This window comes from Mus pahari, chromosome 17, assembly GCF_900095145.1.
Source record: "Mus pahari chromosome 17, PAHARI_EIJ_v1.1, whole genome shotgun sequence".
Classification (NCBI taxonomy): domain Eukaryota; kingdom Metazoa; phylum Chordata; class Mammalia; order Rodentia; family Muridae; genus Mus; species Mus pahari.
In genome coordinates this window covers 21,655,513-21,668,462 of record NC_034606.1, presented here as the reverse complement: position 1 = coordinate 21,668,462, position 12,950 = coordinate 21,655,513, and the positions used below count along the sequence as shown (strand labels likewise).

The 12,950-nt window shown below is 42.1% G+C and overlaps 1 protein-coding gene across 1 annotated transcript in view; it reads left to right on the top strand.

The window, feature by feature from the left end:
- The window catches only part of Sntb1 (syntrophin beta 1), a 264,616-nt gene that overhangs the window by 156,683 nt on the left and 94,983 nt on the right, over positions 1-12,950 (top strand). The window contains exon 3 of the mRNA XM_021216977.2: positions 5,567-5,774. Within this exon, the coding sequence (XP_021072636.1) occupies positions 5,567-5,774 (208 nt within the window). The remainder of the gene's footprint in view (positions 1-5,566; positions 5,775-12,950) is intronic.

Genomic DNA, 12,950 nt, shown 5'->3' with positions numbered 1-12,950 from the left:
TCCTCTCCCTCTCTCCCCTATCTCTTTCTCTCCCTCCCTCTTCCTCCCTCCCCCTCTCTCCCTCTTTCTCTCCCTCCCTCCCCACTTTCTCTCCCTCCTTCCCTTCCCCTCCCTCCCCCACTCTTGTATTTAAAGAAGTTTTTTCTCATATAATTTATCCTGATTACACTTTTCCTCTACTCCAGTTCCTCCCCATCTGGATCCAAACCCTTTCTGCCTACCATTAGAAAACAAACAGGCTTCTAAGAGATTACCAAGTGATAAATATAATAATATAATGTAACAACGATAATCTCTGGTCCTTGGTCACCCAAACATTGTTGGGAGAAGGCCTTAAGTCAAATCAGATATTGCTTCGTTACTACCATCAACCTTCACGCCGACATTGGCCTAGAGTATCTTGCAAGCAGGACAGCATTGTAGATAAAGGTTTTGTATTGGCTTGGTGCTTGTGTTTCTTTTTTGATAGCCTGAAGAGTACTTTCTTGCACCTTCCTGTACTGAAGATGAGAACATAGTAGTGAGGGCAGTGTAGTATGTAGGCACCAGTTCTTGACTTCTCCATGTTCAGTGAGCTCTGTGGGTGTTGTCTTCAGCAATGAGAACTTGCCGTTAATTTGTGGAGAGCAACCTATAGTCTTGGCAGCAGCCTGGGTTATTTGGGGATTCCCATGGGACACCCTTAGCAAATAACTCGATTGGGTGTAACCCAATCCCAATACTAGAAACACTGTTGATGAAGTACTTCCATGTTTTAACTTTCTAGAACAATAAATAGTGATAGAAGTTAAGAGATAGGTCAAGAGTATTCTTTAATGTGTTTCTAGAATCCCAAGCCTACCCTTGATGTTCTGTGTCTTCTTTGGAAAGTCCCTAAGAGGCATAGCATTGTTTTTCTCCTGGGTTGGGACAGATGTCAATGCTAGAGTCCCCTGACTCTTCACATAAAACCTTCAGGCTGTTATGGCTAGTTTTCACATTTCTCACAAAGAATGCTAATTGTTGCTCAAACTCCTTAGAGACATCCCACTTTCCAAATCATTTTTTTTCTACAGTTCAGATTTCTGAGTTAAATGATTTTTTCCAAAGGTCAGTTTCAAATGTTAATGGGGCCAGGTTGCCTTGAGATGTCTAATGTTCATGTGATCTGAAATATAGTTATCTTCCAAAGCAGGAGCTAAACATGGCATTATTGGATGCATCCCAGGTGACGAAGTCCAGTCTTCAGACTGCTGCAGAAGACAACAGTTGCCTCTCTCTTAGATGCTACCTAATCTAAAACAGAGGTGTTGTAATCTGCTTTTAAATTCATAGGTTCACATACGTTTGAATCCCAGAATTACAATCTGTGTAGCCTGCCCATCCAAACTTCAATTTTCAATAATGTTAAATCAGTTAACGATGGAAGTCATAGGATTATTGAGAACGTCCTGCTATTATTATATTAAAGGATTACAAACTTTACCTGGAATGTAGTAAATATTTAGTGGACTGTAGTGTGGTTATTAAGCAGTGAGAGGAAATTAATACATGGATATTTTAATTCTGTTTGAGGTTCCCAATACCAACATCACTGAATAGAAATAAATATTTTCCCTGCAATAGAAAATAACTATACTGAAAAGTACAGAGCTGGTGAACGCATGGCAATCTGGCATGGCAGTAGGAAGGTTGCTGGGAAATCATTGTGGTGATTGAACAACAGTTTACAAAGGATTACAGTGGCCTTTACACAAATCTACACAGGATTAAACTGCATAGGCCTATAAACTGTACCAATGCCAATGTCCTTGTCTTTGTTACTAAAGTGTAGTATATAAAACCTAATCATCAGGGAAGCTGCATGGGGCAGGACAGACCATTCCGTACTGTTTGTACTTATCCACATTAACCTGTAATTCCCTCACGATAACAAATTACAAGCAAACATTACCCATCTCAGTCACTGTTCCATTGCTGTGAAGAGACACCATGATCAAGGCGATGCTTATCAAAGAAAGCATATAATTATGGGCTCGCTTACAGTTTCAGAGTCTCAGTCCATTATCATCATAGCAAGAAGTATGGTGCAGGAACAATAGCAGAGAGGTATATCCTGATCTGCAGGCCTCAAGAGTGACAGAGAGAAGCTGACATAAGCCCTTGAAACCACAAAGCTTCACCCCCTAGCCCCCACCGCCAGTGACACACTTCCTGGACAAGACCACGTCTCTGAAGGTTTCTAACTCTATCAGAATTCCAGTCTCTAGTGACTAAGCATTTAAGTATCTGAGCCTATAGGAGCCATTCTTATTCAAACCACCATATGACCCCTATAGGCTTATAGCCCTATCATGATTCAAAAGTACATTCAGTCCATAGTCTACCACAGTCTCAAAACTGTTTAAACAGCCAAAGTCCGAAGTCTCTTGTGAGACTCATGGCTTCTCTTCATTATAACCCCCTATAACATCAGAACCAGGAAGGGAACACAGTGAGGAAATCCTGGGCCAAAGCAAGACCGAAAACTAGCTGGCAAAACTCCAAATTCTTCATTTCCATGTTGACTGTCTTCAGATCTCCCATTCCTTTCAGCTTCACTGACTGCAACAAACTCCTCTGTTTGGGGACAGTTCCATAGCTGGGGTGCAGCTTTCCTTGGCTGGTATTCCACAGCCCTGGCATCTCCAGCGTCTTAGGGTCTCCAACACAATCCAGGCTTCCCCTTCATAGCTTCACACAATGGCCTCTCTGGGCCTCCATGCAATGACACCCCTGACATATGCCTGGTCTTGGCAGCCTTTTTTTTAGCTGTGGAGAGAGATTCCACAACCCTTTTCTTGTATCCTTCACTCTAAAGCCAGAACCGGGCTGCCAGTGCTGCCAAGTTCTGCTGCTTCATGGAACTGGGAGTTGGCTCACTCTTTTATTTATTTATTTATTTATTTATTTATTTAACCCTCCAAATTTTTATTTATTTATTCATTTATTTATTTAACACTCCAAATTTTATTTATCCCTCTGCCCCTATCCACCCTGCAACTGTTCCACATACCATATCTCATCCCCACATCCCTGTCTCCACAAGGATGACCACACCCCCTTAACCCCCACCCAACCAGACCTCTAAACTCCTCGGGGACTCCAGATTTTTGAGGGTTAGGTACATCATCTCTGAATGAACACAGACCTGGTAGTTCTCTACTGTATATGTGTTGGGGGCCTCGTATCAGCTAATGTATGCTGCCTGTTTGGTGGTCCAGTGTTTGAGAGATCTCAGAGGTTCAGGTTAATTGAGACTGTGGGATCTCCTACAGGACCACCCTTCTCCTCAGCTTCCTTCAGCCTTCCCTAATTCAACAACAGGGGTCAGCTGCTTCTGTCCATTGGTTGGGTGCAAAAATCTGCATTTGACTCTTTCAGCTGCTTGTTGGGTCTTCCAGAGTGTGGTCATGCTAGGTCCCTTTCTGTGAGCACTCCATAGCCTCAGTAATAGTGTCAGGTCTTGGTACCTCCCCTTGAGCTGGATCCCACTTTGGGCCTGTCACTGGACCTTCTTTTTCCTCAGGCTTCTCTCCATCTCCATCCCTGCGTCAGAATTGTGACTGTGGGATGGCAAACCCCTCTCTCACTTGATGTCCTGTCTTCCTGCTGAAGGTGGGCTCTATAAGTTCCCTCTTCCTACTGTTGGGCATTTCATCTAAGGTTGCTCCCTTTGAGTCCTGAGAGTCTCTCACCTCCCAGGTCTCTGGTGCATTCTGGAGGGTCTCCTCATCCTCCCTCCTCCCAAGGTTGCCTGTTTCCATTCTTTCTGCTAGCCCTCAGGGATTCAGTCCTTTTCCCTCACCAATTACTAGATCAGATTACCCTCTCCCCCACCCCCCATCCATTTCCCCTCCCAAGTCCCTCCCTCCCTCCCCACTTGTGATTGCTTTCTTCTCCCTCCCAAGTGGGAGTGAGGCATCCTCACTTGGACCCTTCAGTTTGTTGGCCTTTTTGAGGTGGCCCACTCTTTCAATTACATTTCCATCAGCTCTCTGCTTTTGATGGTTTCCTTCACTGCTTAATATTTTCCTTAATTCCTTTTTACAAGTTGAATCTGGGTGGGATCTTGCCCTGTGATCCTAGCTCCCTTGATTCCATTTAGTATCAGGCTATACTTTAAACCTTTATCTCTTTGAGCATTGAACTTAGCTCCATTACACTTCCTTGTGCTTCTTTTCACTTCAAACTACACGTTTTGTATTTCTTTTCATCCAGCTTGCTCCTTTTCATTGCTCATATGCATAAGTCTGATCACTTATCAAGCAACACAGTTAATACTAGACTGTCTTGAAATCTCCTCTACCAATGCCATTAACCCCAAACTCTTCTTTTTAGCCTCTGGCAGATCTTTGGACAATGGCAGAAAGTATCCACATTCTTTGCCAGAAATATCATAATGGTCTCTAGGATGCTTACTAATATTCTTTCCCTCTGAAACCTCTTATCAGAACCATCATAATTTACATTGTTCTCAGAACCCCTGTCTTCCATGTTCCCACTGGCAAGGCCTGTTAAACTCTGCTTAAAGTGTTCAGCTGCTTCCATAATCCAAAGTCCCAAAGTCCACATTGTGCCAAGGAGCAGCATGGTCACGCCTGGCAGCAGTACCTCACCTACTCTCTGGCTTTTGAAACATCAAAGCCGCACAGCCACTTCTGCCACCCAGCAATACACTCCCTTCTCGTCCTTCGAATCCTACCAAAGAACCCTGGTTCCTACTGACCATGCACTTGAATGTTAGGAGTCTATGGGGGGTCATTCATATTCAAACCACTGCAGACCCTGTCTAAAACATTCCACTATTAAGGTACTCACAGATCATTTCACTACACCTCTAGTGGTCCAACTTCAACTCTGGCATAAGCTTTGGTGTTCAGTAGTAACTGTGAGATAGGTATACGTGATTCAGTCATACTCAAGTATGCCACAGATAAGGTTCCTAAAGAGTAAAGGCTTGACAACTGGAGAGTAGTGGTACACAACCCACAATTCTAGCACTTGAAAAGGCAAGAGCAGGAGGTACAATTAACCGTTCACAATCTTCCCTCAGTTACATAGAATTTGGGAGGTCAGTATGAGCTACATGAGACCCTGTCTCAAAAGAGAAAGAAAATCAAAGAATATGAAATTTATTTTATTTTTTTTTATTTTAAAATATCTTAATTGACGAACAGCGGGAAACAGGGTTAAGAATGTGGCTAGTTTCTGTGGTCTGCTTCAGACCACGGCAGGAATGGTGTGGAGGCAATACTAAAATCCTCTGTGCAACTGAATTAATATGATCTCAGAATAAGCTGCATCACAGGAAAATGGGATATCCTTAATCTAGGGGATTCGGTGGTTGTGATGATGTGGTTACACTGTGTTCCAAAGGCACAGACAAGAGCCCGGGCAAGTGATAACTGAATAAATGAAACCATGAATGATGGAATAGTGGGACCATAAAGGTAAATGTCCAGAATAAACATCGTGTTAGAAAGGTTGGCTGTGATGAAGCAAAAACTACCAGGTCATCCTGCAACTCCTCTGTTTGCCTCCCTAGGCAGCTAGAAATTCACTCGCCAGATGCTAAGCACACAGTGATTCTGAGAAGTAAGGACTCTGCCACGGCCCAAGCCTGGTTCAATGCCATTCATTCCAATGCTGGTGACTTGCTGACCCGTGTGGTTGCTGACATCAGGGAGCAGCTGGGGAAGACAGGCATTGCTGGCAGTCGTGAGATCCGGCATCTTGGCTGGCTTGCAGAAAAGGTAAGAAAAAGTCTCCCTGTCAATTGCCCCTAGGTTCCTCCACTGAAATTCACTCATTTCATAGGCTTCTCTTCTTATGGGTAATTGGATTTCTTGTCCATCACAGAAGATCTCATAACATTGCAGTATGTGGGGAATTTGTGTTCATCAACCTTCATTTCCTAGCATACTTCCAAATGTGTGGCAAATTACACGTGATCCCTAACTGCTCAATGGACAAATGACGGGGCTAATGAATACTTTGATTTCTGTTGTGCTCTCTAGTACAGCGTCTAGGAGGAAGGGAGTTGAAATGGTTGCTCAGACTGCATTTTCGCGGATGTTAATGAACCTGATCATTAATTAACTAGATCCTTTAGGAATCATATGTTTATAAGTGACAGCAATGATATTAATAATGAGGTTTACTGAGCAACTACTTTGTGCTGATTCATTACCACCTTATCTTTTGCTTGTACTTTTAAACCAGTGGGTTTTAAATGTCATTCTTAATGAGCATCGATTTTGTATGGGATGCAGTTTAGGCAAAAGTGGCAAGATTCTTATTTAAAATGAGTACATGGCAGCATTGGAACAGTAAGTATCTTAAAAATTAGTTATTAGAGCATATTTCTCATACAAAATCATGGGTTTCATATCATATCATATCTACACTCCTTGTTTCTTTCTCCCTTAGGCCAGTCCTCTTCCTTTTCCTAAATCGTCCCCATTTCTGCTTTTTGACATGTGCATGTAAGAAGTCATACATGTGTTTGACAATAGGGACAAGATGAAAATCTAACACAGGGTTGCAACTGCAGAAGCCTAAATTCATGCTTTTAATGTAATTCATAATGTCATAGCTTAGACATTCTAACAAATCAGGCAATTAAATAAGGATCTCTGAGGCAAACATGGGCGAATGTGGACTCTGTCCCTGTTTGGCCTTTATATAAATGATAGATTAAAAAAATAGTTCTTTCAAATGATGATGGTGATGATGATGGGGATGATGATGATGGGGATGATGATGATGATGATGATGATGATGATGATGATGATGATGATGGGGATGATGATGATGGGGATGATGATGATGATGGGGATGATGATGATGATGGGGATGGTGGTAGGGTGGTGGTGATGATGATGATGACAACTGTGTCTCATGGAGGACTTCTGCCATAGAAAATTTTTGTATATAACATTAAGACCATTACTCAGATTTCCTTTCCCAAAGCATGTGCTATGTTGCGGATAGTAAGGCTTAAAGGATTGAGCTTCACCATTGTTCTTACATCTGCTTGCTGTCCCTTGAACCTGCAGTACTTCTAGTGCTTCTGAACACTGGGCTTTGAGACCCTTTGACCTCCCCATGACTCCCCTTCTAATAGATGGTAAGTAGGAATAGAGATGTTGCAATTAAATCTTTCCTGCCAATGATTCCTGTCATCTGAGAAGGCCCAGTCAATTGGCACTTGGACATGACACCTGAACAAATCATTCGGCTGTTTCCCACCATGGTTCTTAGTGGGCACCTACCTGTTCACACGTGGGTCTGGGCCACAACATTCAGTGCAGAGTCGGATGTTTGGTTTGCGGTTGTCCCATCTCTCAGATGTCAGAGAACTAAAGGACAGAAGAGATGTTAAGAGCTTCAATATCATAAGACCTTGGAAACTCAGGAAGCCTGTCATGATTTGCTGGCTCAGAAGGTGACCAGAAATAGAGGCAGCTGTGTGACTGTGACAGAAGAGTCACAGGGAAATCTGTGGTGATGGACTGTTTCCGCATAGTGATTTCTGTGGTCTTGATATAAAAGTCCATGTTTCAAGTTGGTGTTTTTAATGAAAATCATACAGGAAACGTGCACAGTAGGCATTGGCAAAGTCACAGTTGCTAACCCTGGTCACCATTTACTTTCTCTGGTGTGTTTCTTTTGGGGGGAGACCTATGATTGAGTATCCCTGCATTTTCAAATGTCGGGAAGTTCAACTCTGCTTGACCACAGGGGGGGTTGTGCAGGCAGTGTCCCAGGATAAGCTTCTAGTGTGCCCGGGATGGAATTAATGATATTAGTCACACCTTGCCACTCCTTTGTGTTTCTGTCTCCTTTGATGATCTATTCTCAAAGAACTCATCTCTGCCTGACCTGAACATTTCATGCTCATTTTCTTACTCTTGACTGTCTCTAAGTGGAAGCCTCTGTGCTCTCCCCTTCCAACAAAGGCCCTAACCTTAAATCTAATTGGATTGATGGTCTTGGGTCATATTTAGAGCTCAATTGTGCTGAGATCAGGATGAACCAAGTCATGCCCATTGAAAAATAAAGAAGGGTAGTTTTCTTTGGGGCAGCGTTGGGGGAGGTCTGTATAAGAGTCTTCCTATATAACCCAAGCAAGTATACAATGTCTCAGCCTTCTAAAAGCTGATATGACACATGTGTGTCATCAGAAAGGTACAGATTTTTCTTTGGAGAGAGTATAATCATGATTGCTCTGATTTTTTTTTTTTTGAGGCTATGTAGCCCAATCTGATGTTGAACTCATTGTGTAGCTAAGGATCTCCAAAACTTCTGATCTTCGTACGTCACGATGCCTGGCTTATGTGGTGCTGGGTATCAAATACAGGGCTCTGTAAATGGTAGGTAAGCACTCTACCAACTAAGCTTAAACCCCAAAGGGGCATTTTTTTTTCTTTGTAATGGAAAAATGTAGAATAATAAAGTGTATATAGATACAGTAGAGATGGGAACAGCAGATACTCTTTATAAAAGGACAAAAGTAGGGGCCTGTGGGGATAGAATGGGTCTTCATTTGGTTAGGTCCTGAGTTAACGTGGGTGGTCCTAGGAGAGGAAATGGAACAAACCTCAGGGTCCTAGCAGAGAGAAATAGGAATTCAAATTAATGACCAAAGGGATTTCAAGCAAAGGTAGTTGATGCAGTGTAGCTAAGATGCAGGAAACACATAAAGAGGTTCTTGAGAATAGACACAAGATGCTGTACTATCCTTTGACCTGAAAGGGCATGGGCAGGAGTAGGAACTAAAACCATTAAGCATCATGGATGTAGATAAAGCCTGGTTACTCCCAAACACAGTCTTTAGTAGAGAAAGCCAGCTCCTGCCAACCCCTGGTTACTGGCATTATATCCTTATTTCACAATGGATGAGGCTGGCCTGGAGCAAGAGGCAAAGGATGAGCACTGGTGAAGTTTGCTGATGTATGCGAGCATCCCAGGACTCACGGAAGGATGTGAAGAGGCACAAGTTGGATCTGGCATGTATGTGGGTTCTGGCCAGCACATACATCTTCCAAGCCTATATTCCTAGGCACGTAGGCACGTGTACCCTTCTGTCACATGGACATATAACACATACATACACATGTGTGCACACCCATGCACACATGCACACATATATACTTATCATTAAGTGCTATTCATGCACCCTCGCCTCAAGACCAGTCTAAACAAGCTGGTTCATTGCATGCCGCACTCTTTTCTTCAACCATCCCTCTCACATCTCTTCAATCCTAATCTTTATTTAAAATCATTATTGCTCACATAGTTGAAAAGTATCAGTCCTAGTGATACTGGCTATGTTTCCAGAGGTTCCATTATTTTTACTTTAAAACTGAGTTATGTCTTTGGCTTATCCCAGTCATCCATAGGCCATTATTAGGTGTTCCCATGGAGCAGTAATAAGAGCATATAAAAAGCTCCTTCTGTACTGGGAATGCCATTATTCTTACAATATAATTTCAAATAATTATTGCAGATGTCTCCTTGAGTGTGTGCTTCAGTGTATTTATAAGAGCAATAATGACTTATCATGGACAATTATTATAAGCAAGAATATCCTTTATTGCTTTTAACTCTAAATTTCTCCAAAAAAATTACCATACATCAAGCCAAAGGGAACAAATCCAAACAAGGCTTATTTTTGAATAGATGTTTAATACAAAATTCTAGTGGAGATTCATATGGATGGCTTTTAGCCAAATACAATGAATGGCAAATCCTTAATACTGTGCCTTTCTTACCACAAATATCAAAATTTCTTGGTATTTGTAAAGATATAAAATGTGATCCTATATATATCCAGCTGCAATTTACCTTAAATTGATGTCCTTTGTCTTTCCCTATACTGTTAAGCTTTGATTTAGGGATAAATAATAGGAGATCCATGACAGGACTATGCAAATCATATTTAATCCCAAAGTTTTACAAGGAAGGCTTACATGAGCATAATGTGAAGCAGCATCAATTTCCTTTGTAAAATCCTGTTCCATGCAAATCCTAAGACTGCCTTGATTCTACACAGGAAGAAAACTGAATACAAACACTCTTCTCTCCTTGAGACAGTTGAGGAAGTCACAAGATGGCTCTTTAAAAACCATGAGATCTCCAGCAACTGGAGAGCTCACTGCACTGCGATAGAGGATAAGAAGAAAAGAGTGTGGTGTTGGTATACAATAATTCGGCTTGTGGGGAGAGCAGGCAAAGGGAGGAGGGCACACCAGAGACAGTTCTGAAGGTTCTGCCATGCATGGGTAGCATTGACTTAAAGAAACGTGTGTGTGTGTGTGTGTGTGTGTGTGTGTGTGTGTGTGTGTGTGTGTGTGGTATGTTATATGTAGACATGTCAGAAGGGGTACTCATGCCTATGAATGCTTGTAGAGGGCAGGGAAGAACATCAAATGATCTGCTCTATCATTGCCATCCTTAAAACAGAGTCTCTCGTTGACCTGGGGCCAGGCTAGTGGCCAGTGAGCCCTGGCCATCATCTTGACTCCAGCCCTCATAGCTCTCAGAGTTCCTGGGGTGCACGTGGCTGCATCTGGCCTTTAATGTGCATGCTGGGATGCCCACTCAGGTTCTTATACGGGCACAGCAAACATTCTTACCTATACAGACATCCCTTAAGCCTTTTGTGGAAGATATAGAGAGTTACACCATGATCTCAGTCTGGATTGGTGAACAGGAGAAAGCGTCTACATGCAAAAACAGAGATAAAGGAACTCCAAGCTGATCCAATCTAACCTCTTGTTCTTATCAAAGAGGAAATGCAGACTCCGGAATGAAAGGTATTTTTATCTAAAGTCACACTCAAAATTCATGCACAGAAATCATGACACAGTGGGACAACACTAGAGTAAAAATATTTCTTTGATTTAGTCTTTTTAAGTTTAATTTTTATTAGATATTTTCATTATTTACATTAAAAATATTATCCCCTTTCCTAGTTTCCCCTCTATCCCTTCCACTCCCTTTTCCTGGCCTTGGCAGTCCCCTATACTGGGGCATATTGCCTTCACAGTACCAAGGACCTCTCTTTCCATTGATGACGGACTAGGCCATCCTCTGCTACATATGCAGCTGGAGCCATGAGTCCCACCATGTGTTTTCTTCAGTTGGTGGTTTAGTCCCTGGGAGATCTGGAGATACTAATTCGTTCATATTGTTGTTCTTCCTATGGGACTGCAAACCCTTTCAGCTCCTTGGGTCCTTTCTACAGCTCCTTCTTTGGGGATCCTGTGCTCCATCCAATGGATGGCTGTGAGCATCCTCTTCTGTATTTGTCAGGCACTGGCAGAACCTCTCAGGAGACAGCTATATCAGGCTCCTGTCAGCAAGCTCTTGTTGGCATCCACAAAAGTGTCTGGTTTAGGTGGTTGTCAATAGAATGAATCCCCAGGTGGGGCAGTCTCTGGATGGGCATGGTCTCTGCTCCACACTTTGTCTCTGTAACTCCTTCCATTGGGTATTTTGTTCCCTCTTTTAAGAAGGACCAAAGTATCTACACTTTGGTCTTCCTTCTTGAGTTTCCTGTGGTTTGCAATTATATCTTGGGTATTCAGAGCTTCTGGGCTGATATCAACTTATCAGTGAGTGCATATCATGTGTGTTCTTTTGTGATTGGGTTACCTCACTCAGGATGATATCCTCCAGATACATCTGTCTAAGAATTTCATAAATTCACTGTTTTTAATCCATTGTGTAAATGTACCATATTTTCTGTGTCCACTCCTCTATTGAGGGACATCTGAGTTCTTTCTAGCTTCTGGGTATTATAAATTAGGCTGCTATGAACATAGTGGAGCATGTGTCCTTATTGCATGTTGGAATATATTCTGAGTTTATGCCCAGTATATGCTGGATCCTCTGGTAATACTTTGTCCAATTTTCTGAGGAACCACCAAACTGATTTCCAGAGTGGCTGTACAAGCTTGCAATCCCACCAGCAAGGGAGGAGTGTTCCTATTTCTCCACATCCTCATCCTAGCCAGCATCTGTTGTCACCTGAGTTTTTGATCTTAGCCATTCTGACTGGTGTGAGGTGGAATCTCAGGGTTGTTTTCATTTGCATTTCCCCGATGATTAAGAATGTTGAACATTTTCAGTCATTCAGTATTCCTCAGTTGAGAATTCTTTGTTTAGCTCTATACCCAATTTTTAAATAGGGTTATTTGGTTCTCTGGACTCTAACTTCTTGAGTTCTTTGTATACATTGAATATTAGCCCTCTATCAGATGTAGGATTGGTAAAGATCTTTTCCCAATCTGTTGGTTGCGGTTTTGTGCTATTGACAGTGTCCTTTGCCTTACAGAAGCTTTGGAATTTTATGAGGTCCCATTTGTTAATTCTTGATCTTATATTACAGGCCATTGTTCTGTTCAGGGTTTTTTTTCTCTGTACCCAAATATTCAAGGCTCTTCCCCACTTCCTCTTCTATAAGTTTCAGGGTCTCTGGTTTTATGTGGAGGTCCTTGATCCACTTAGACTTGAGCTTTGTACAAGGAGATAAGAATGGATCAAATCGCATTCTTCTAATTGCTAACTGCCAGTTGATCCAGGACCATTGGTTGAAAATGCTGTCTTTTTTCCACTGGATGGTTTTAGCTCATTGTCAAAGACCAAGTGACCATAGGTGTGTGGGTTCTCTTCTGGGTCTTCAATTTTATTCCATTGATCTACCTGCCTGTCACTGTACCAATACCATGTAGTTTTGTTTGTTTGTTTGTTTGTTTGTTTGTTTGTTTTTAATCACAATTGCTCTGTAGTACAGCTTGAGGTCAGGGATTGTGATTCCAGCAGAATTTCTTTTAATGTTGAGAATAGTTTTCACTATCCTAGGTTTTGTGTTATTCTAGATGAATTGGCAAATTGTTCTTTCTAACTCTGTGAAGAATTGA